We start from the raw sequence: 25,650 nt of genomic DNA, 5'->3' as shown, positions 1-25,650 counted from the left end.
CAAGGGGTGAAACATAAGGTGGAAGCTTCAGCCCGCTGTTTTTGATGAAGGAAAGCAACTGGATAGTAGGCTGACGCTGATGCCACTGCAAAATGGGTCGCTAGATGTTCTGCAAGATCTAATGGGTCCGTACAAATGCCATCTGGGAGGTGAAGGCCTGCGAGGGTGGACTGCCGATGGCAACCTTGGAGAGAGCAAAGTGTAGCCCATACCCGTGACAGAGGGACAGTAGAACCAAGGGAAGAAATGAATCGTTCCCAACATATCCGCTTGCTCTGTTTGATTAAATAACGGGCTTTAGCGCGAAGGTGTTTAAAGGTAGTAAGGCTGGCTACGGATGGGTGCCTCTTAAAGTGTTGCAAAGCTCGACGGCGATCACGGATGGCAATGGCAATAGCCGTGCTCCACCATGGGACTTGCCGGCGACGAAATGGTCCAGATGAGCGCAGGACAGCAAGGCTAGCAGCGTGAACAACCGCGTCAGACACGTCACGGAGAACGTCATCAATACAACCCGACAAAGAGGGAGAAAACGTAACCTGTGCAGTGTATAGAGGCCAATCGGCGCGTTGGAAAGACCAACGAGGCAACCTGTCCATCGGGGAGCGGGAAGGGAGCGTGATAATCAACGGGAAATGGTCACTATCACAAAGGTCGCCGTGTGGCGACCAGTGTAATGAAGGGAGGAGAGAGGGAGAAGAAAGAGAAAGATCAATGGCAGAAAAGGTACCATTACCGGCACTAAAATGAGTAGGGGAGCCATCATTAAGAAGGCACAGGTCGTAGTCTGCAATAAATTGGCCTATAAGAAGACCTCGTCTAGATGGAAAGGCACTGCCCCACAAAGGATGATGAGCATTAAAATCCCCAAGGAGGAGGAAGGGAGGAGGAAGTTGCTGAAGAAGGGCGGTTAAGGCAGCAGGTGTAAGAGTCCTGTCAGGAGAGAGATAAAGATTGCAAACTGTGATTGCAGAGTCTAAGTGGACCCTAACAGCAACCGCTTACAATGTAGTTTGGAGAGGAATCCATGTGCTAGCAATGTCTGTACGGACCAATGTACAAACGCCACCGGAAGCCCGCAGGGGTCCGACCCGATTTCGACAGAAAACATGGAACCCACGGAGGGTCGGTGAGAGAGCATCAGTAAAATGATATTCCTGGAGAACCACACAAGCTGCAGAGTAGGACGAAAGAAGGGATTTCAATTCCGGAAGGTGACAATAGTATCCATTACAATTCCATTGGAGAACCACAGAACGATGGTTTGAATGGGGGCTGAACACTTTAAATCCAGTCATACCGCCGGGTCCTCACCTGTCACCGACAAGGAGGGGGCGACATCCATGAACGACAGGTCAGAATCCGGTTGTGAAGTCGGGGAAGGGACCTCCGGTGACACCAGAGGCTCTTTGTCCCGGGACTTATGTTTCTTCTTCCGTTCAGGCTGAGATCGAGGAGGGCTGTGTGGCATGAAGGAGCCAGCTGCAGCAAGAACAGGGACAGAAAGAGACTGGGCGACCTGGGGGACGACAGACCGCAGCTCTCGCGGTCGTCGCGTGGCAGCAGACCTTTGGCCTGGAAGGTGCCGGGAAGGGGCATCCCAGGAGAGGCGCCCTTCACCGGCAGACGCCGAAGGAGTGGGACACTTCTCCGGCTGGGGAGGGGGAGCAGCGCCCATAGGAGAAGGTGTGGGAGCCACAGGGGAGGGGGGGAGGAGAGGGGTCCGGGATGTGGGTAAAGAAGGGAGAGGAAGGGGTGAAGATGTAACCAAGGTGTAACTAGATGTTATGGACACAGGGTGAAGTCTTGCATATTTCTTATGGGCCTCTGTGTAGGTTAAACGATCGAGGGACTTATACTCCTGTATCTTTTTTTCCTTCTTATATACGGGGCAATCTGGTGAACGTGGAGAATGACTACCATGACAATTTACACACACAGGAGGGGGAACACAGGGACTCCCCTCATGGAGTTGACGTCCACAGTCACCACAGAGAGGGGCCTGGGAAAAGCGGGAAGAGATGTGACCAAACCGCAAGCACTTAAAACACCTCATAGGAGGTGGGATGTACGGCATCACATCACAGCGATAGACCATAATCTTAACTTTCTCAGGAAGGGTATCCCTTTCAAAGGCCAGGATAAAGGCACCAGTATCAATACGATTGTCTTTAGGACCCTTCTGAACACGCGGAACAAAGTGAACACCCTGGCGTCCGAGATTGTCCCGAAGTTCCTCATCAGTTTGAAGGATGAGGTCCCTGTGAAAAATCACACCTTGTACCATATTTAGAGACTGGTGGGGGGTAATGGACACAGGAATTGTGCCAAGATGGGTACAGGCACGAAGGGCCGCAGATTGGGCAGCTGAAGTAGTTTTTATCAGCAACAAACCCGACCGCATCTTGCTCAAGGAGTCCACTTCGCCAAACTTGTCTTCAATGTGTTCCACAAAGAATAAAGGTTTGACACTGGTGAAAGTATCTCCATCAGTCCTGGTGCAAACTAGATAACGGGGAAAGGTTTTGCCCCTAGACGACGGGCCTGACCCTCTTCCCAGGGGGAAGCCATGGAAGGGAAGGCCAAAGGGGCAAGAGATGCAGCACTTGAGGAATCAGTTCCACACAGAGAGACGGCCGCAGAAGAATGGCCAGAGTTCTGGACCCGTATGCGTTTCATTTGCATAGCGTACGCCCTCATACCACCCACTCCGATCAGGGGCTCTCCTCACGGGCACCACCCAGCCACAGCAAGGGCCGTCTGGCACGGCGGCCTTTGCCGGGAGTTCCGATGCTCCAGGATGACGAGCAACCACTCCAAGGCATGCATGAGGAGGTCACAGCTCAGGTATCAGAAGTGTGATCCCTGTGTGTTCAGGGGGCTCAACCAAAAGGGTACATAGCGACCCCACCACACGGGCTGGCTAGCGTGCTGGCTATGCACCCTAGCATCAGACAACGACGTGAAAGAAAAGGTGGAATGTACTAGGAGGGCGCACGTCAGAGACACTAGGAAAGATGCTCTTCCCCAAATGGCTCACACTACGGAGGAGAAATTTTGTAATGGAGGTCAAACCCCAGAGGGGGACCAAGGAATGTCAAAAGGAGGAGATGATTACGCAACAAAGCCGGAGTGTAAAATCAACAGAACCAGGAGGATAGCAGGGGCCACTACGGCGGCGGGGGGCGGCCACTGCGGCGGGGGGGGGGGGGGGGCAGCCACTGCGGCTGGGGGGACGGACACTGCGGCGGGGTTGGGGGGGCGGACACTGCGGCGGGGTTGGGGGGGGGGGGCGGCCACTGCGGCTGGGGGGGGGGGGGTGGCGGCCACCGCGGGGGGGGGGGGGGGCGGCCACTGCGGGGGCGGCGGCCACTGCGGGGGCGGCGGCCACTGCGGGGGCGGCGGCCACTGCGGGGGCGGCGGCCACTGCGGGGGCGGCGGCCACTGCGGGGGCGGCGGCCACTGCGGGGGCGGCGGCCATGGTGGGGTGCGGCCATGGTGGGGTGCGGCCATGGGGGGGGCGATGGCCAAGGATTGGCAGCCTACAGATGTGGGGGAGGCGTCCGTGTCGTTGGGGGATGGAAGATGGGTGATCTGTGGGGCAGATGTGGAATGGGATCTAATGGGATCTGATGGGCTGGTGGGGGCGGAAGGGGTCAGATGGGGGACAGAATGGGGGCCGATGGTGGGCAGAAGGGGGTGTGGCAGTTGGTTAGCTGAATGGTTTAAAAGAGGGTGGATAGGACCAAACTGCTGGGTCATCATTCCCTAGTTCCGAATAAAACAATGTGACAAGGGTGACAATAAAACAAGTGAGATCAACTATTCAAAACAGAGAGAAAGGAAAAACTACAAGAATGACGGAAGGGCAATAAACACTTAAATAGCAAAAGAGGAGAAGAAAACCATAGAAACACAACAAACAGGTAGAAGAGATTAAAACGACAATACAGATTTCCATGGCTGGCTGACCATGAGAATAAAAAGGAGAAGCCAGCCACTCTGCAAGACATTAAAACCTCCACCCTAAAAGCTCTAGGATGGAGGACACACAGGGACAAAGGACATGCAGTCAAACTTAGATCAAATGATAAGTCCCACCCTCACAAATAAAATGTAAAACTAAATCAGCCGCTGAGGCACTGGCAGATAAAATTAGTGGCAACGAGTACAGTAACCCAAGATTTCATCACAGGGCAGTCAAAGTGGGACAGTGCACCAGAATATGGGCCACTGTGAACCGTGTGCCGCAACGACACTGAGGTGGGTCTTCACGGTAGCGGTGGGTTGCCCAAGCATGGCCAATGTGGTGCGGGCAGAGAACCACGGAGTCCCTGCGAGTGGTCCTCATCGAGGACTTCCATACATTCATAGTCTCCTTAACAGCAGACAGGTTTTTGTGCACACTGGGGTTATGCCATTTTGTCTCCCAAAGCTGAAAAACCTGGTGGCATAAAAACAATTGCAGGTCAGTTATTGGAATGCCCATCTCCATAAGAGGTTTCCGTGTAGCCTGTTTGGCCAGCCTGTCAGCAAGTTCATTGTCTGGGATTTCAACATGCCTTGAGGTCCACACAACCACCACTGAATGACTGGACTGTACTAGGGTATAGATGAACTCCTCAATGGTTGCTACCAAAGGATGATAAGTGTAGCACTGGTCGATAGCTTGTAGGCTGTTCAAGGAGTCAGTACACAGAAGAAACGACTCCCCAGCGCATGAACAGATGTGCTGAAGAGCACGAGATATAGCCACCACCATCCGTGTAAACCACTTCACGGCCTCGGCACACGTCAAGAATCAAGAGGAAGTGACAGCGGAGAGCTGTGAACTGAGTCCTTTGGGCCATGTCAAAGATCCAGGTGTACGCGAGTGGACCTCGAGTATAGGTGGTAAAAGCAAGGATTCCAGTTCAGACAGAAGGGATCGGAGGCGAACTGCAATTGTAAGCCCTGATCTGGGCTGCCGAAATGGGGGATGAACCGCCGTGGGTGGGAAGAGGAGATGGTAATTTGGGCACTCATGAGAACTATGAATGTGTGCAACATAACTGATGAGCAGTTGTGCAATGGAGGGACTCCAGCCTCTGCCAGGACACTGGTCACCAGACTCGTCCTAAAAGCTCCGATCACGAGTGGAACGCCACAGTGGTGCACTGGGTTGAGTAAACACAACGCTGAGAGTGCCACCGAAACATAAACCACACTCCCATAGTCAAGGTGGGATTGATCAAGGGCTCTGTAAGAGCTTCAAGAGAGTAGAGCGATCTGCACTGCAACTGGTGTTGTTCAGGCTGCAGAGGGCATTGAGGTGCTGCCTGCACTTCCACTTAAGCTGACAAAAGGTGAGGAAGCCAAGTCAAGCGGGTGTCAAAAAACAGCCCAAAAATCGATATGTCTCCACTACATGAGGGGATTGTCAGTAAGGTAAAGTTCTGGTTCTGGATGAATGGTACGATGGCCAAAGAAGTGCGTAACACATGAAATTATGGCCGAAAACTGGAAGCTGTGGGCTAGACCCCTTGACTGCACCTGAGGATGACTCCCTGTAGGTGCAGCTCAGCCACATTAGTACTAATGGAGCAGTGCGACATGCAGAAGTCATCTGCATACAGAGAGGGTGAGATGGACGGCCCTACAGCTGTTGCTAGATCATTAATGGCCAGTAAAAATAGAGATGCACTCAATACAGAGCTCTGCGGCACCCCGTTTGCCTGGATATGGGAGGAATTATGGGAGAGACCAATTTGGAAAGTACTGAGTGACAGGAAATTCTGGATAAAAATCGGGAGCGGGCCTCAGAGGCCCCACTCGTATTATGTGGCAAGGATATGATGTCGCCCGGTGGTGTCATACGCTTTCTGTAAATCAAAAAAAAGACGGCAACAAGGTGTTGATATCTGGAAAGGGCTGTTCGGATGGCAGACTCGAGAGACAAGATTATCAGTGGTAGAGCAACCCACTGACACACCATACATTCCAGCAGCTTACAAAGAACGTTGGTGACGCTGATGAGCCGATAGCTATCCACATCAAGCATGTTTTTTGTCAGGTTTGAGCACTGGTATGATGGTGCTCTCCCACCAGTGCGATGGAAAGGCGCCATTGCACCAGATCTGGTTAAAGATCATGACGAGACGTCGCTTGTAGTCAGACGAGAGATGTTTGATCATGTGACTGCAGATCCGACCTGGCCCAGGAGTTGGGTTGGGGCAATGTGCAAGGGCACTGAGGAGCTACTACTCTGTAAAAGGGGGTGTTATAGGGTTCACTGTGGCGTGTAGTGAACGAGAGGACTTTCCCTTCCATCCGCCATTTGAGAGTGCGAAAAGCTGGGGGGTAATTCTCCGACACAAAGGTGCGAGCATAGGGACCAGCAAAGTGCTCGGCAATCGTGTTTGCGTCGGCAGATAACACGCCATTTATGTTAACACTGGGAACACCTGTTGGCATCTGGTACCCAAAAACTCATTTGATCTTCGCCCAGACTTGGGAAGGTGACCTATGACACCCAATGGTCAAGACGTATCTCTCCCAACACTCCTCTTTCCGTCATTTCGTAAGTTGGCGAATGCAGACATGGAGCCGTTTAAACGCTATGAGGTGATCCTGGGAAGGGTGCACCTTATGCCGCTGTATAGCTTCCCAACACTCCTTAATTGCCTTAGCGATTTCTGGTAACCACCAAGGTACTGACTTTCGCCGGGGGCACCCTAAAGAACAAGGGATTGTGTGTTCCACTGCAGAGACGATTGTTGTAGTTACCTGCTCAGCCAGCACACTGATGTTACCATGTGGGGGAGATTCAATGATGACAACAGAGGTGAAGGCTTCCCTGTCTGCCTTGTTTAAAGCCCATTGGGGCAGGTGTCTGTGGGCCTGATGCCGGGGCAGTGACAGGAAGATGGGGAACTGGTCACTAGCACACTAGTTGTCATGTGCTCTCCAGTGGATAGATGGCCAGGACTGCAAACAAGAGATCAATGGCTGAGTATGTGCCATGTGCCACACTGAAATGTGTGGGGGCACCTGTATTTAAGAGACAGAGGTCGAACTGAGATATTAAAGTTTTGACATCTCTGCCTTGGCCAGTAAGCACAGTGGTACCTCACAAGGGGTTATGAGTATTAAAATCTCCCAAAAGTAGGAAAGGTTTAGGGAGTTAACCAGTAAGTGCAGCCAATGCGTTCAGGGGTACTGCACCATCAAGGGGAAGATATACATTGCCGACAGTTATTTCCTGCATCGTACTTATCCTGACAGCCACAGCTTCAAGAGGGGTGTCAAGGGGCACAGATTCACTGCATACTGAGTTGAGGACATTGACACAAACTCCACCTGACACACTATCACAGTCACGGTTCTTGTAATATCCCATACAGCCATGGAGGGCAGGGGTCCATATTTTCAGTAACCAGGTTTCCTGAAGGCCAATGCAGAAAGCAGGTGTAAAGCTTATGAGTTGCCATAGCTCAACCAGGTGGTGGAAAAAAAAAAAAGCCGCAATTCCATTGGAGGATGATGTTATTGTGAGGGTGGGAAGCCATCTGGGAGCAGTGGATTTCTGCAGTCTCAACATGTGGTGCTGGAAGTGCAGTGGGAAGACGTGACCCAACTTCCAGCACTTAAAGCACCGCATAGGGGGAGAGACATATGGTTTAACGTCACACTGGTTAACCATCATCTTGACCTTTTCAGGCAACGAATCGCCCTCAAAGGCCAAGACGAAGGCACTGGTAGCAACCCTGTTGTCTTCGGGTCCCCTGTTAACATGCCGGATGAAATGAACACCCCGCCACTCCAAATTGATGAGGAGCTCGTTGTCAGACTGCAAGAGGAGATCGCGATGGAAAATGATCCCTTGGATCATGTTGAGACTTTTATGGAGAATGACGGTACCAGGAATATCACCCAGCTTGTCACAGGCGGAGTAACACTTGGGATTGGGCTGGGGATGCTGCCTGAATCAAGACTGTGCCATTTCACATCTCTGACAGCGCTGTCACTTCTCCAAACTTATCCTCTAGGTGTTCAATGAAAAACTGAGGCTTTGTATGTAGAAAGGAGTCCCAATCAATTCTGCTACAGACTAAAAACCCGAGGCAAATATGGCTCTCTCCGTTCTGTAGCCCTACATTCCTTCCATGGTGTAGCGAGGGAGGGAAACGATTTAGGGTCATACCTGATGGCACTGTATTCGATCTTGCCCTTCTTAGAGACTACTGATGCCGTACAGTCACCTGCAAGAGATGACTTAGTCCACTTCATTCTGGGTCATCCGCCCTGATGCCTCCCACTCCGTTCAGGGGCTCTCCCCGTGGGCGTCACCCCACACAGCCACAGTGAACATCAACTGGCATGATGGCCATTGCCATGAGTCCTGGTGCTCCAGGAAGACAGGCATCTACTGCGGGAAGGGGTGGAGAGGGGGGCAGGCGGAGGGGCGTGGGAGAGGGGGGCAGGCGGAGGGGCGTGGGAGAGGGGGGCAGGCGGAGGGGCGTGGGAGAGGGGGGCAGGCGGAGGGGCGTGGGAGAGGGGGGCAGGCGGAGGGGCGTGGGAGAGGGGGGCAGGCGGAGGGGCGTGGGAGAGGGGGGCAGGCGGAGGGGCGTGGGAGAGGGGGGCAGGCGGAGGGGCGTGGGAGAGGGGGGCAGGCGGAGGGGCGTGGGAGAGGGGGTAGCGGAGGGAGGGGGAGAGGAAGGTGGATCGGGATGGGGGAGAGGGGAGCGGCAGGGGGACGGCGAGGAGCGAGGGCTGACGGCGAGGAGCGAGGGGGGACGGCGAGGAGCGAGGGGGGACGGCGAGGAGCGAGGGGGGACGGCGAGGAGCGAGGGGGGACGGCGAGGAGCGAGGGGGGACGGCGAGGAGCGAGGGGGGAGGGGGGACGGCGAGGAGCGAGGGGGGAGGGGGGACGGCGAGGAGCGAGGGGGGAGGGGGGACGGCGAGGAGCGAGGGGGGAGGGGGGACGGCGAGGAGCGAGGGGGGAGGGGGGACGGCGAGGAGCGAGGGGGGAGGGGGGACGGCGAGGAGCGAGGGGGGAGGGGGGACGGCGAGGAGCGAGGGGGGAGGGGGGACGGCGAGGAGCGAGGGGGGAGGGGGGACGGCGAGGAGCGAGGGGGGAGGGGGGACGGCGAGGAGCGAGGGGGGAGGGGGGACGGCGAGGAGCGAGGGGGGGACGGCGAGGAGCGAGGGGGGGACGGCGAGGAGCGAGGGGGGGACGGCGAGGAGCGAGGGGGGGACGGCGAGGAGCGAGGGGGGGACGGCGAGGAGCGAGGGGGGGACGGCGAGGAGCGAGGGGGGGACGGCGAGGAGCGAGGGGGGGACGGCGAGGAGCGAGGGGGGGACGGCGAGGAGCGAGGGGGGGACGGCGAGGAGCGAGGGGGGGACGGCGAGGAGCGAGGGGGGGACGGCGAGGAGCGAGGGGGGGACGGCGAGGAGCGAGGGGGGGACGGCGAGGAGCGAGGGGGGGACGGCGAGGAGCGAGGGGGGGACGGCGAGGAGCGAGGGGGGGACGGCGAGGAGCGAGGGGGGGACGGCGAGGAGCGAGGGGGGGACGGCGAGGAGCGAGGGGGGGACGGCGAGGAGCGAGGGGGGGACGGCGAGGAGCGAGGGGGGGACGGCGAGGAGCGAGGGGGGGACGGCGAGGAGCGAGGGGGGGACGGCGAGGAGCGAGGGGGGGACGGCGAGGAGCGAGGGGGGGACGGCGAGGAGCGAGGGGGGGACGGCGAGGAGCGAGGGGGGGACGGCGAGGAGCGAGGGGGGGACGGCGAGGAGCGAGGGGGGGACGGCGAGGAGCGAGGGGGGGACGGCGAGGAGCGAGGGGGGGACGGCGAGGAGCGAGGGGGGGACGGCGAGGAGCGAGGGGGGGACGGCGAGGAGCGAGGGGGGGACGGCGAGGAGCGAGGGGGGGACGGCGAGGAGCGAGGGGGGACGGCGAGGAGCGAGGGGGGACGGCGAGGAGCGAGGGGGGACGGCGAGGAGCGAGGGGGGACGGCGAGGAGCGAGGGGGGACGGCGAGGAGCGAGGGGGGACGGCGAGGAGCGAGGGGGGACGGCGAGGAGCGAGGGGGGACGGCGAGGAGCGAGGGGGGACGGCGAGGAGCGAGGGGGGACGGCGAGAAGCGAGGGGGGACGGCGAGGAGCGAGGGGGGACGGCGAGGAGCGAGGGGGGACGGCGAGGAGCGAGGGGGGACGGCGAGGAGCGAGGGGGGACGGCGAGGAGCGAGGGGGGACGGCGAGGAGCGAGGGGGGACGGCGAGGAGCGAGGGGGGACGGCGAGGAGCGAGGGGGGACGGCGAGGAGCGAGGGGGGACGGCGAGGAGCGAGGGGGGACGGCGAGGAGCGAGGGGGGACGGCGAGGAGCGAGGGGGGACGGCGAGGAGCGAGGGGGGACGGCGAGGAGCGAGGGGGGACGGCGAGGAGCGAGGGGGGACGGCGAGGAGCGAGGGGGGACGGCGAGGAGCGAGGGGGGACGGCGAGGAGCGAGGGGGGACGGCGAGGAGCGAGGGGGGACGGCGAGGAGCGAGGGGGGACGGCGAGGAGCGAGGGGGGACGGCGAGGAGCGAGGGGGGACGGCGAGGAGCGAGGGGGGACGGCGAGGAGCGAGGGGGACGGCGAGGAGCGAGGGGGACGGCGAGGAGCGAGGGGGACGGCGAGGAGCGAGGGGGACGGCGAGGAGCGAGGTTGGCAGGGGAATTGTGAGAGTGCTGGAGAGAATTCTCACCGTTGTAGTTCAGTGAAAGTAGTGAAGGAGTTTTTGGAATCATCTAAGTTGTGAAATGCAGTAACTATATGGTCAAGATTGTGATTTGCCACAGTTTGGCAGAGACCATTCATTGAAGTGGCCAATTGGTTACTTGTCATATCCATATAGAATGCTGTACAATTATTGCAGCATAGTTGATATACAACAGGAGGCTTGGGGGGGGGGGGGGGGGGGGGGGATTGTGACAAGCAAGATTACAAGATCGAGCAATTCTCGCTGGTTATCCTACATTATCGCCTGACTGGCTATGACTAATAATAATGAATTGTCAACAGTAGCATGCAACGAAAGTACTCTGAACACCCAAAGTTCAATTTAGCCGGACATATAATTCAGTTCACAAATGGCAGAATCTTTTGTGACAGTAGTATTATCAGATAGAAACTATGGAGGTGGGAGGAAGATGGACAACGAAAGTACAGATCACATTTAAAAGCATTTCAGTTAGTTATCATTATGTATCTACAAATATACAGTATTCTTTACTCTTTAACTAGAACCATCTTTACACAACATTTTAAGTACAATGTTTATTTAAGAATAGTACACATCATTAAACTAGGACTGAACATGAGTTACAACCATAGGAAAGCAACAACAAGAAATTACATTGCAGGCAACAAATAAGGGTTTTCTCATCTTCCCGTCTCACAAATGTTCATTTCTCCACTCACCTTCCCTCTAGATTTAACTTTCATCGTATTCTCATGTAACCTCTCATCCATATGCTCCCTTTCTTACATTTCTTTGCCCAAAAGCTTGGAATTCAATGATATTTCATTTGCTTCAACTGTTGCTGCTACTAATCATGTTAGAATTCAACAAGTTTACTCTATCAGATGATAATTTCCTTTAAGATTATGCCTATATACATTACACTTTTAGCAACTCTGATTTAATGGCTTTGCAAAACTCAGAGTGGAGGAATACATTTCATTGGGCACACACAGAGAACAGTTCAAGGAGAATGAACCATCACCAGCATCATCAGAATGATGATTGCAAGAAAAGGTTAAGCAAAATTTGTCTTACCTCTATCTGCATTTTGAGATGCATCTTGAACTTTGAAAGTAGAGCTAAAAATATTGCAAGAGAAAGTTCAAAAACTTCTGGGACGGATGAAACTCCATTCTTGGAGAGAGCAACACACAAGTACTGTTTTATGGCCGTAACGAACATTTCATTTGCACGAAAAACTGGACCAGCATTTTGCAAAATAGATAGTAACAGATGCAATGAAAGAATCTTTGAACGAAGCTCATGTGATCTGAAATATAAATTCATCAAATAATATTCTTTACAAATCAAACATATGTACACAAATTGTTTCTAAATGTTTCTCATTTCAGTATTACATTAGAAGGAGTGAAACAACATCCACATAAAAAGCACAATATACAGTATTGTTTCTCAATATTGAAATATAATATTTACAGTAGAAGCAACCAAGAATGACAATGTTGGGAGAATTAGATGGAAATAAATTATGGAACTTCACAGTTAACTTGCAAATCATATATTCTCAGAACACCTTGGCCAATGGCAGTAAATGATTTCTCCACTCATGTCAATCCTCATTACGTGAAGAAATTTTAGTTCGTAGGCTGTGTTCACATGAGTGGAACATTAGTGGAGAAGTAGCTACTTGCAGCTGCACAATGTCATTGCTTGCAAGCTGGATCACCAATAATGGGACTGCAATCAGGCAACAGGAGCCACAGTGCTATGGGCTATGAGAATAAACCAAACGCTTCACATGGGCGGCACAGCAGGAGAGCAAAAAGGAGCCAGTTCTGTGAGCAGAGAGGCCAGTTTGGGACATAACAAGGCAAAATTGCTCCCCTTGCTACGTTTTTACTCCTTAAATAAATAATATTTTTCTGTTTCTCTTTACAAAATCCAGCGTTATAATTTTATAGCCCCAATATTTTCTTCCAAAAATGTATAAATTTTCTAAAATAATACTTTAGTTAACGAAATATCCAAGTTATAATACCGTCAAACGGGGTGATTTTGGACACCGGGGTGAATTCGGACAGTATGGCTTATTTGCTCTCTGCCACTGCATAGAAACAAAGAGTTACTTATTTTAACGTCCACGAGCTAGCTATTTTAAGCACAAGATTACATTTATCACTCTCCACAACTCTTATTTTGCGTCAATTGTTTCCCTAGAGGTGTTAAAAATCCATGCATTATCGTAAAGTGGAAACTTTCTATTGTTGCGCCGAGCGGGAAGTTATTGTAAGCATAATTGTCGACGTGCTCAGTAGCTAACAGCATTGAGACAATTTCTGTACAAATTTGCCTAGTTCCTCATGTAAGGTTATAAAATAATGACAGTTTTTTTAAAACTGTGTACTGTGTACTGGACAATGTGAAGAACGTATAAGAGCAGGAGAGGTGCTACAGTATGGTGTAATTATGACGCGGAACTTTTAGATAAAGCTGTTTGTGATATTCAGAGTGGTAAATTATCATACAGAAAAGCATGTGATTTGTATGGTATATCTAAATCAACCCTACAAAATAAAGTGCAGGAAGCACATCCGAAAAAAATGGGAGGACAGCCAGTGCTAAATAAAGAAGAAGAAATGTTGAAGCAAAGTATCTTGAGGGCTGCACATTGGGGATTTTCCTTCACTAAATGGGATATTAGATACGGGATATTAGATATTTAGTTAAAGGCTACCTCGATAAATCTAGCAGAATAGAGAAGAAATTTTGTAATATCTTGCCAGGAGAAGAATGGGTGCATTTATTCCTCAAACGACAGTAAGAAGATCTTTCCGTTCGCCTAAGCGAAAGTATTAAATGAGCTCATGCAGAAGTGAACAAAGAGACTGTTTATTTAAATTCTTGCAAAATAAAAACTTATTTGTAATATATAAAATTTATTATATCATTCCATATCACTTACTCCTAACAAAGGGCTCCCTTAAAATGTGTAAAATGTCACCAAACTCAAATAAAAAGCAAGTAGAATTTTTTTTTTAAAAAAAAGGCAGTAACTGTCCGAATTCACCCTCTATATACTGTAGCTTCGGACAGAGATTTAAAAAACACATGTGTCCGAAATCACCCCAATCCATGGGGTGATTCGGACACTTTGTTAACTGCCTCAGATAAATATACCCACACACACACTTTCTGGTTCTGGGATATTTTATTCGTTACACATATACCCTACCACTTCCATAACAATCAATTTAATCTAACAATATATACGAAAGTTACAATCAAAATAAGGACAAAACCACCCGATATCATCCCGTTTGACGGTACATTACTTTCCAGAGAAGTCTTGGCTGTTGCGACGAAGCAAGCTGGGATATTTTTATTTCCCCTCTTGTTTTGCCATCTGCATCCTTAGAATTCATTTTTTTCACTTTTAACTAATTACCATTAACATACGTGAATATAATCTGCATTTTCATAAAAGAGAAAGGATGGCCCTCAGTTTTGAAGAATGTAACACCAAATCTAATTTTGTGCTTAGTTTTATGTATGACATTGATTTTCCAATTTTTTTCGACTATTCCTAGTTAGTACCTTTTGTTATAGGGTGAAATCAGTAATTGTTTCGTAACTTAAATTCTATTGTTGATGAATAAACAAATAGAAATTCTGTACTAATTATAAACGTGTGGAGGAACAACTAATAGTATTCTCAAAGGATCTATTTGGTTCTATTTGAAAACGTTAGCACAGTCAGTGCTTAATTTATTCCAAAGAAATTAACAGTTTTGTCTAAACTATTGTTTGCATTACGATATATGTTAATTTCATCATTTAAACAAATAATTTGGCCTAAACCTTGTAGTAGAAGAAACTGTTAAAAGGAAAGAATTTCTCAATGTATTCAATTAATTTAATGAGTTGAGTTTTAATTGCAATTTCTGTAAATTTAACTTCAAACCATGTGTAGTTTCAGTACCTATTATTGTGAGGATATATATAGGCCCAATTTTTGGTCTTGAGTCAGTCAGTCCACAGCCGAGTTTCAGACGAGGAGCCTGTATTGGTTAGAACAACAACAATGCACCTATGAAGTATGTGTGACAAAATTAGGCCATGTGTTAAAACAGTGACAGTGTTTGTTCCATATGTACCTTGTTATTCTTCAAGAACTGTTTAGTGAGGTTTTTACTGCTAGTAGATGTTCAGTGGTAAACTACTGTAGCAGTATGTGGATGTTCACCTGCAAACTATTAATGAGGCTTATCGAAAGTTAAACATAGTGCACTGGCCATATTAAACATGTATATAGGGGGGTTGTGAACAGTGAAAGTAAACAACTGTGAAATGCAAGTGTGCACCCATCAGCTACATCATTTAAAGTAGTCCTGTGACTTCCCCACCCCAATTTTCAGCCAGTATAGCAACGCAGTACGTCAACACCGAGAACAACAAATGAAGAAAAAAAAATGCGGACCACCACAGTGTCTTTGAAAATCCTAATGTACAAGAAAACTTCCATGTTGCAAAAAAGAAGATACAATTTTTCCAATTTCTGACTCTACAGCTAATTAATAAAGATAAATTAACTGCCTAAATTGTTTTTGTATGTTTTATTTTTGCTGCCTTTTAAATAAATATCTAAAATCTAATATCTCTGTTTCAATATATTTTAATATCTGGTCTAATCACAATAGAAGCTACTGTCAGTCCGAGAAGAACATTCAACCAAAACCGATATTATGTTATTTGTTTTAGTCACATAGTTTGTCTATAGTTAATTTTCAGCATATACTGTTCAAGTTGTGGTTGATCAGTCAATACACATAATTATTATATTAGTCTTTGCCACTTGTAAATCTGTGAGACCATTCATAATTAATTTAGTTTACTAATCTATCACAAAATTGATGTTAATACACTGTAATCAAGTTGATCATTGAAACAGAGCTTGGTGTTAATAAATGTGACAAGAATGAATATTAAAATCTACAGTGTAGATTAATTTATTTAATACTTGTTTACAACAAGTGAGATGACAGCATTGCACCTGGAATTGTTTGAAGTACGCAGAAGTAACCCCAACTTTGATATGGAAGTGATGGACTATGTTGTAGCCTTCTGTCTAAACTAACATACAGAAGCAGCTAAACTGAAGATTCCAAGTTACCAATACTGAGATGGGAACTCGGCTCACATAAATGGAATAAAGTGTGAACACATTCCACGGCATGCAAAATTAGGTGCCTCATTACCTCTATCCTGCATTACGTAAAAGTAAAACCTGTGCACAATTCTTGTGTGAATGTCTCACTACAGTTTTAAGTACAGGAAATGGTACAGCTGAAATGAATCAACAGTGGTACCACACACCGCACCTTAGCAATAGGTTGTACTTACAATTTATTGTGATTTAATTTCATTTATGACATTTTACATGTAATTCAGCCAAAAGGATGAAAAATTGTAAATTTTATATTGTGTTAAGATATGTCACTAGTGATGGAGCAGTTGGAAGGCAGACTAGATTATTGTAGAAGCGGGAGAACACACAAGATTGAAGTGTTAGACGAGAGTAGTACTTGGGGGGGAACAAAAGATACTTTGTCTGGGGAGATGGTGGAGTGAGCAGATCATGCTAGTAAATGGTTGAGTAAAAAATACTCTGGAATGAAGAAATGAAGGAAAGAAGGACAATTAGGGTTTAATGTCCTATCAACAACTTTGTCATTAAAAACAGAGCACAAGCTCAGAATTTTTCAAGGATGTGAAAGGAAATTGGTCATGAGTACTTGAGATTTATAATCATTTTGATTTGAAACTCTAAACTAAGAGTCGGTCTGTTTAATCAAACACACTTATTCTACCTAGTTACATTTAACAAGCTCTGCAAACGAATTTGATTAACGTTAATAAGAAGAATGAACTGTTCAAGATTGGCCTCTAAGTAGCTATTTTTTGTAGCCAATGATGTTATTCCAAATGTGTCAGAGCTCAAGTTCCACACCCAGGGTGTTAAACAAATCTATAAATTATTTGTCTAAAAGATGGAGTTCATAAGGTCACAAAAATCAAATAACCAAAGGGAGAAGTTTAAGGTAGACGGCTTTCATTCAGCCCATTGTTGACCAATCCAGTGTGGCAGTTGAAGATAGCAAAATTAAAGCTGAAGTTTTAAATTTCGGGTTCAAGAAATTATGCATGCAGGAGAATTGTAAAAACATACCATCATTTCACCAACGGCTGACTGCATGGACGAAATAGTAATACATATCCCTGGCATAGGGAAACAACTGAAAGATTTGAAAGCAAAAATGTCACCAGGTCCAGATGGCATCCCAATTCGGTATTACAAAGAGTACTCTATGGCATTGGCCCTCACCTAGCTCGCATTTATTGTGAATCTCTCATCCAGCACAAAGTCTCAAGTGACTGGAAAAATGCCAGGTAACTCTTGTATGTAAGAAACTTGTTTTGTTTTGTTTTGTTTTAGGGTGCAGAAACAACTATGGTCACAAGTGCCATGTCAGAATCACAGAACACTAATACAAAAGAGGAGTTAGAAACAACCACATGAATATTAATGGTTAAAAAAAGGGCATTTGATCAGTAGTGTACTGTCAAAGGTTGATGACAATTAGCACAAAGTGGTGGGGGATCACCACTTTTGGTGATGGCTAGAATGATAGCACCCAATGCGCAACCTAATCTAAAATGAAAGGGCCGAGAGGATGTCGGCCAAGCCACTGGGAGAGGTTTAATTGCCCAGAGCTTGTTTGCATTAAGGGAAGAAAAGAGGTGATGCCAAGGTGACACCATCTGCTGACAGATAACACAGAGATCATCAGAATGAATGGACAAACTAGCAGACTGAGGTAGGAAGACTTGGGCCTTGGCAGCAACACCTGCAGCCTGTTTCCCATCAGACCGACATGACCAGGAACCCACATAACATCACAATAGTTCGCTCAAGATTGGGCAAGTGAAAGCTTTCTTGAACCTGTTGCTCTAAGGGACAGACTGTGATAAACACACAGTGGCTTTGAAGAGCACAGAGATTTGGAATGGATAACACAATTGAAAAACTTATGTCACTGGATGTACTGAATGGCCTGATGTAGGGCAAAGAGTTCTGCTGCAAATACTGAGCAGAGTTCCAGAAGCTGATACCAAAAATAGTCGGTGTCAATGAAGAAGGCACACCTGACACCACGATGAGTTCCCCAGGAATACCACTTAGGACACAGAGGACACAGAGAGTGGGTACAGAGGGTGGGCAGATAAGGCATGTGGGAGGATCAAGAAGTTTCCTTTCAAGCATGAGCCCAGGAATTTTGTGGTTTTAGTGAACAGAAGAGCAACAGGCCCAAGATGTAAAGACAGTTTTGTCAGTGGAAAAGTGAAAGCCATTATCGATGATCCATGAATAAAGATGATCAAATGAGGATGCTGTTGAAGGAGACAAGTCCATGGAGAACTTCAACAGGTTGCAAAATCGTCAACACAAAGGGAGCCAGAGATGACTAATGGGAGACAGACCATAATATGGTTAATGGCTATAGTGAAGACGACGACACTAAGGACGGAATCCTGAGGCATCCTGTTTTCCTGGATAAAGATGTACAGCGAGGCAGAACCCAAGCATACCTTGAATACTCTGTCTTTTAAAAATTCCTGAAGGAAATTGCGCAGGTGGCCTCAGAAGACCAACATAAAGAGAGTACAGGATACCAGTCCTCCAGCTGGTGTCATAGTCTTTCTCCAAATCAAAGAACACACCCATAGTCTCGTATTTTTGCAGAAAGCCATTCACAACATGGGCCGACAAAGGGACAAGATGATCAACTGCAGAACGGCGAGCTCCGAATCCACAGCTGCAGTGGTTAACAAATTGTGAGACTCGAGCCACAATACCAGCCGGACATGAATCATACATTCCATCACCTTGCAAACACAGCTAGAGAGAGAAATGGTGCAGTAGCAAGAAGGATGATGTTTGTCCTTACCGGGTACAGGTATGACAATGGCTTCACACCAGTATCTGGAAAACATGGCATCTGCCCAGGTGCGATTGTACATATGAAGGATAACTGCTTGCCTGCTACAGAAAGGTGCTGCAACATCCGGATGTGAATATCGTCTGGCCCTTGGGTGGAATATCTGGATGCAGTGAGAGCATGATCTAGCTCCCTCATAGTAAAAGAAGCATTGTAGCATTCACAGTTCTGAGAGGGGTAATTGCATTGTTGCACAGCTCTGTCCATCAAGGGACTGGGACACAGTGCAGTGAATGTGAGGTGCAAAGAATAGTACATTCTGTGGTGGTAAGTATAACGTTTGCAAGGTATTCTACCTTGTCATCACAACTGGGGAAATGTTATTCGGCCAAGGTTGCCACGGAGGAGCAAAACCTCCAGTCAGCCTTGGAAAGCTGCCAGTTGGGTTTACATGTAGTTGAGGTACAAGTCAGCAAATGGATAGCACATGGGAAATGTTTGCTCAAGTATGTGTCAGAGAGAACGGACCACTCGAGACAATGGGCAAGCTGGGCAGAATGAGAGGTCCAAATGGTAATAGGTGTGCATGGAGTCTGAAAGAAATATGGGTGCTCCAGCGTTAAGGCAGATGAGGTTGAGTTGATAGAGAAGGTCAGCCAAGAGGGCACATAGGTCCTGGAAGAGCTCCATAGGGGATGGTATGCATTAAAGTAATCAAGCAGCAGAAAGGGGTGAGGGAGTTGACCGATAAGCTGGAGGAAGTCTGCCCTGGTGACACTGAATGACGGAGGGATGTGGAGGTTACAAAGAGAAAAGGTGACACAAGGAAGGAAAATGCGGACTACAAAAGCTTGCAGCTGGGTGTTCAGTGAAATGGTTTGACTATGAACGTCATCCCAGTTGAGCAGCTGTGTCTCTCCCATGAGGCGGAATGCCATCCTTGGGAAGGAAGGTCAAAGTGGACCAGAAAGAAGTGCGAGAAGCCAAAGCGTTCTAATTTTGCTTCCGAGAGGCAGAAAACAAGTGGACACTGCAATTCCAAGAGAAGCTGTAATTCCTCCTTGTGGGATCTAATTAGAGGAGATTGCTACAAACATCCCATTAGAGGAGACTCATGACAGGAAAAAGGACGGAGGGAAAAAGGAAGGGTTGTCACCTCGGCGGGTGCCAAATGCCAGTCTTTGAAGACTCACTGCTACAGGGCGCAGAGGGTGCAGGATCCTGTTCCACGAGATCGACAGAGGCATCGGCATTTTCAGTGTGTCAACTTGCAAATTCTAGGGCAGAAAAATGGTTGGTGGTGTGCACTGGTGAAATGAAGGTCGGGTGAATTAGGGTACCACATGGTGACACCATTTAAGAGGTACGCCGAGACAGCAAAGGAAAAGACAGTTTGCCTTTGTTTGATTTCTTGGAGTCATTGTGGTTGGTAGAGGAAGATTCAGATATTTGTTGGTGGAGGGACGTAAAAAGTCTTTGTGGGAGTACTCTTTCTGCCCTTTCCAGCCTGTCGGTTGTGTAGCAGGTGTTATCGTCGCCAGAGGTGGAGATGTGGTGGCTTGTTGCACAGCTGGAGGAGGAGGAGATGGGGATACTATAGTGACACTGGGCAATTTTTTAACCATGCTATGGAATTTGAGGTCGCCAGTCTGCATGGCTGTGTCTTTCATGGAGTGAGATGTAGCAGGAGTGGTACTATGAGTGCCAGATGGTAAAAGGCAGGGCCTGCAACTAGCCCACAGCTTGTGAATGACAAGGTAAGGCACTTTTTCCTTCACCTGGATCTCCTGGACAGCCTGCTCATCAAGAAACATGGGGCACTCTCTGGATGAGGCTGCAGGATAACAACTGCAATTAATACAGCACGTAGAAAGAGGCAGACAATCACCCTCATGACCATTCCTACCACAAATAACACATCTGGCCATGTTTTGACAGGACATTTGAGTATGGTTGTAACACTGACATTGGTAGCAATGCATTCGGGTTTGGAAGGTAGTCGGACTGTGATGACTTCATAGCCTGCTATGATTTTTGATGGTAGCACTATCCTATCAAACATAAGAAAAAAGAGAGCATGTAGGCACTAAGGTAGCATCAACCTTTTTCATTACCCAAGTGTAAATAACACCACATGAAGAATTCAACATTCAATGGGCCTCAACATGAACAGGATAGCTGTGGAGGAGTGAAGCTGCAAGTAGTTGTTGGGTTTGAGAGAGACAATTCGTCTCCAAAAGCAAAGTGCCATTAAGTAAACAAGAACAGGATTTCACAGGGCCGGCAACTGCATCAAAACCTTTCTAAATAATAAACGGATTAACCGTAGCAAACGACTGACCTCCTTTGGTACATGATATGAAGAGGAACCAAGATGCAGCTGGGAGAGTCTTTGAATCTTTAGCCTCATTCTGTTTATGTATAGTAGACATGGACTGAGATGATGATTTACGGCTCATTGCGAAAGAAATCCCCTACGATTGCCAGCATCTCCAACAGCGTGCTCCTTCCAACTGGGAGCCCACTTGGAGGGGGGGGTCGCCTGCCTCAGGCCAGTATTACACTATCATATTTCTTTGCCAAAGTTAATGTGTCAAATATTTATGTCAAAGAACTTTGATGGCTCCATAGAGAACTTCGTCGAATCTCGCTTGTCGTCAAATAAATATGATCAACTCTAGGGCCTCACTGTAGATTTGATCATAAAAGTCGTTCGTCATCTGTTCACTGCTATGTGAAATGTAACTAGCATCACTACAGCTATTTGACGTCTTTGTAGTGTGTTTGTAAACACGGCTTCAAAGTTGGTTTGTTCCTTCAACCTCCCCCCCTCCCCCCTTTTTTTAAACTTGCTTTGACTTGGGTGGGGGATGAGTAAGGGGCACAGTGCATGCTATTAATTGTGTTGATGGGCAGGTGAATTACGCTGCCACTGAACAAATACTGAAATAAACTCTTATCCATTCGTAAATAATTTATATGTGAAGACTTGACTTCCTTCACTTGCAGCTAGCTTAACAAATTTTGCTGAATGCTTTTACTATCTTGACGTAATACCTAGGGCTTCATCCAAGTATGTTTCCTTTTTTTTTCCACAGCTTTTCTTCCAAATACACACACAATGCAATTGTAGTACTAGCAACTGCAGCACATAATAACAAGTTGTCATAAGCCATCTTGAAATTTGATGAAAAATATGACGACATTGTAATACCCCTTTTTAGCACCATGTCAAAGATCTTTGTCAAAGAAATACAATAGTTTAATACTGGCCTTATGTGACTGCTCACACCTCTGGTCAAACCTCCTAAATGTCTAACAGGGGTACATGCGAACCCTACCTGTTGACTGTGGGCTGTGAACTGCGCATTATCCAGTCATCCGTTACATGTCAAATGCATGGGCCGGCCTTCAGGAGTGCACAAGGAAGAAGAAACAAGGCAGAACCTCAAATTCCAAAGCAGAGGAACAGTATGAGATGGTGAAATAAATAAATAAATAAATAAAAACAGTGTGGACAATGTTCTGATGTCAGGTTACTGAAAATTCAGAACATATTGTCAAAAAATATCTGAGATATGTTCCCAATGGGAAGGAAAATAGAATAGTAGGACAGATGGTGATGATTGGTTTGTGGGGTGCTCAACTGCGCAGTTATCAGCACCCGTACAAATTCCCAACCTTTGCTCAGTCTAAACTTGCCACTTTCATGAATGATGATGAAATGATGAGGACAATACAAACACCCAGTCATCTCGAGGCAGGTGAAAATCCCTGACCCCGCCGGGAATCGAACCTGGGCCCCCCGTGCTCAGGAAGAGAGAACGCGACCACGAGACGCAGACAGCAGGACAGCCATGCAGCACGGAAGGGAAAAGATGCTCCAAAGGCTGGGCCCTGTGGTAGCCAAGCACAAACTCACCAAAGAGTGGTGAGCTCCCTGGAAGACGGGGGGTGAGGGTGGGGGGTATGTAAGAAGGGTACAAGAACAGACCCACACATTACGGACCAATATCCCTAACTTCTGTTTGCTGCAGAACCCTTGAACATATTCTCAGTTCAAACACAATAAATTTTCTTGATGCTGAGAACCTTACGTACACAAATCAGCATGGTTTTAAGAACCCAATAGTTTGTGCAAAACTCCGCTTTCCATTTTCTCACATAATACACTGCAAACTATGGATGAAGGACTACAGGCAGATTCCACATTTCTAGATTTCCGAAAAGCATTTGACACAGTGCCCCATCGCAGGCTGTTAACAAAGGTATGAGCATATGGAATAAGTTCACAGGTATGTGAGGGGCTCATAGTCTTCTTAAGTAATAGAACCCAGTATGTTCATCATGTGTACACCAGGGAAATTTGATAGAATTGCTGTTATTCTCTATATACATAAATGATTTGGCAGACAGGATGGGCAGAAATCTGCGGTTGTTTGCTGATGGTGCAGTGGTGCACAGTAAGGTCTAAATGTGGAAAAATCTAAGTTAATGCAGATGAATAGGAAGAACAAACCTGTTGCGTTTGGTTATAGCATTACTAGTGCCCTGCTTGACACAGTCAAGTCATTTAAATAAATATCTGAGCATAATGTTGCAAAGCAATATGAAATGAAACAAGCTTGTGAGGACTGTGGTTAACTTCAGTTTATTGGGAGAATTTTATGCAAGTGTTGTTCATCTGTAAAGGACACAGCATACAGGACGCTGGCGCGACCAATTCTTGAATAATGTTCAAGTGTTTGGCATCTTTACCAGGTCAGATTGATGGAGGGCACTGAAGTAATTCAGAGCCAGTTTGCGAGATCTGTTACTGGTAGGTTCGAACAACATGTAAGTGCTACGGAGATACTTCAGGAACTCAAATGGGAGTCCCTAGAGGGAAGCCGAGGTCCTTCTCAAAGAACACTATCAAGAAAATTTAGAGAACATACATCTGAAGCTAACTGCCGAATGATTCTATTGCCGCTAATATACATTGCACATAAGGACCAGAAAGATAAGATATGAGAAATTAGGGTTCATACGGAGGCATATAGACAGTCTTTTTCCCTCACTCTGTTTGCGAGTGGAACAGGAAAGGAAATGACTGGTAGTGGAACAATGTACCCTCCATCATGCAATGTGCAGTGGCTTGTGGAGTATCCATGTGGATTTCGATGTGGCGGGTGGAAACTCATGAGGCATCAAACAGGTTGGTATCACTTCACTTCAAGCTGACAGAAGGCAGGGATACATCCATTGATCTGTGTTTGTCAAAAAATATATACTCTAGATATAGAGAAAACTGACACAGAAATTTTAATAATAGTGTTAGAGGAAATGTATTTAATTTGGGATACAAATAAGTGAAGAAAAGATGGATGGAAACATGAATGGTATGGTATGGCATGTCATTTACTGTGAATAGTTTCTAAATTTTGCAAGGTATTCAAATACAGAGAGAAAATCTGTTGATAAGTATTTCTTTTAATCTCATCATTTTTAATAATACTCTAGGTTACAGGACCAGCTGGAACTGAAACTGAATTAATGAGTTATTTGCCACAAACGCATAATGAACTTTTATGCAGAGAACAGTTATCAGCGATAAGTTTTGAGAAACTCTTACACTTCTCCTAATGTTCAAAGTCTACATCTTGCTTCTTCTGGCACAATACAGTAAAATTTACACAACAGCATCTTGCAAACAGACTGATCCAGTTGCAGTTCTGATCAGACCCAATAACAAGTTTTGTAATTATTATTAAACAAGCAACAAAGGACAAGAAAGATCAGATATTTATGAAAATAGTCCAGAATGTGATTTCTGAAATAGTTTATCTAACAAATTTCATACAGATAACAATTGTTATGGAATTATTGTTTAGAGTGTGACTATAACTGACATCATAAACTGCGTAAGAAACACGATACATGCCAGTTAACTCCACACAGCACATGGCGATAGTCTCATGTTAGGTGCACCACAGCCAATATTGTACAACCACAAGTAAATACTGCAAATTAAGTTGAGATTGTGAAGAGGCATGGTTCTCTTTCCGGCTTTAAAATCAGTTTTGATATGTTAGCTACATTTTGTATCCAGCACTATATAACCTAAAATGCACCAGACAAACTAAAAAGCAACTCTATTTTCCACATTACAATTTTTGAACTGTATGCAGTAGGTAACTTAATTCTGAAGCATCACAGTAACCATCACCAACAATGAGAAGAGAGTCAGTTCATTATTAAGTTATAGTGTGAAACTAGACAATACAAAAGAAGCAAAAATTTTTTACCACCAACTAATTTTTACAAAATTGGATGAGAAAGCTGAATACTGGAGATCACACACACACATCAAACCATATTTGTTTCTAATTGTTATACACAAAAAGTGAAAATTTTACTGAAAAACTAACTAAATTAACACTTTGCAGACTGGCTAATTAGAGAAATGTTGGACCAAGATGACTAATCTTTATGCCATTATTTAAATCCTTACTGGCACATGTGTATTTGATATAACTTCAAGAATAATGAATACTAAAAAAGGACCATGCCTCAATTATTATTTTTTAAATTTACTTTAGGCCTTTTTACAGATTACAAATTTTAAACTAATGATGACAGAAAGTATAACTACCTTGAAGTGTGAGTTGAGTTACTGACCAATTTCTTCCTCTTGAGATTCCAAAATTTCTGGCTCATTCAACAAATGTGATTTATTTGTAGCACAATACAACAAACTGCAAAAGCTAATGAATAAATGCACAAAATTACATCAATGCGATCATGTATCGGCTCAGCCATTCAAGACAGCAACTTTTACATTCGCTAATGTTTCTTTAGAAATAATTCTAGAAATTGCCGGAAGCACCACCTGTCAGGGGACAGGTAGCAAGATGTCCATACATTGCTCCGAGACGAGTACAGTTTTTGAGTG

At 47.1% G+C, this 25,650-nt stretch overlaps 1 protein-coding gene across 2 annotated transcripts in view; it reads right to left on the bottom strand.

Annotated features, from left to right (window-relative positions):
* LOC126473398 (brefeldin A-inhibited guanine nucleotide-exchange protein 1) overlaps positions 1-25,650 on the bottom strand; it is a 285,458-nt gene that overhangs the window by 179,207 nt on the left and 80,601 nt on the right. For both annotated transcript variants that reach the window (XR_007586450.1, XM_050100408.1), the window contains exon 8: positions 11,794-12,028. Coding sequence is in view for 1 of the 2 variants with exons in the window: in XM_050100408.1 (XP_049956365.1) it covers positions 11,794-12,028 (235 nt within the window). In the remaining variant the exon portion in view is untranslated. The remainder of the gene's footprint in view (positions 1-11,793; positions 12,029-25,650) is intronic.

Source organism: Schistocerca serialis, chromosome 4, assembly GCF_023864345.2.
Source record: "Schistocerca serialis cubense isolate TAMUIC-IGC-003099 chromosome 4, iqSchSeri2.2, whole genome shotgun sequence".
NCBI classification, from domain to species: domain Eukaryota; kingdom Metazoa; phylum Arthropoda; class Insecta; order Orthoptera; family Acrididae; genus Schistocerca; species Schistocerca serialis.
The sequence above is the reverse complement of the archived record's forward strand: the minus strand, read 5'-3'. Positions and strand labels throughout refer to the sequence as shown.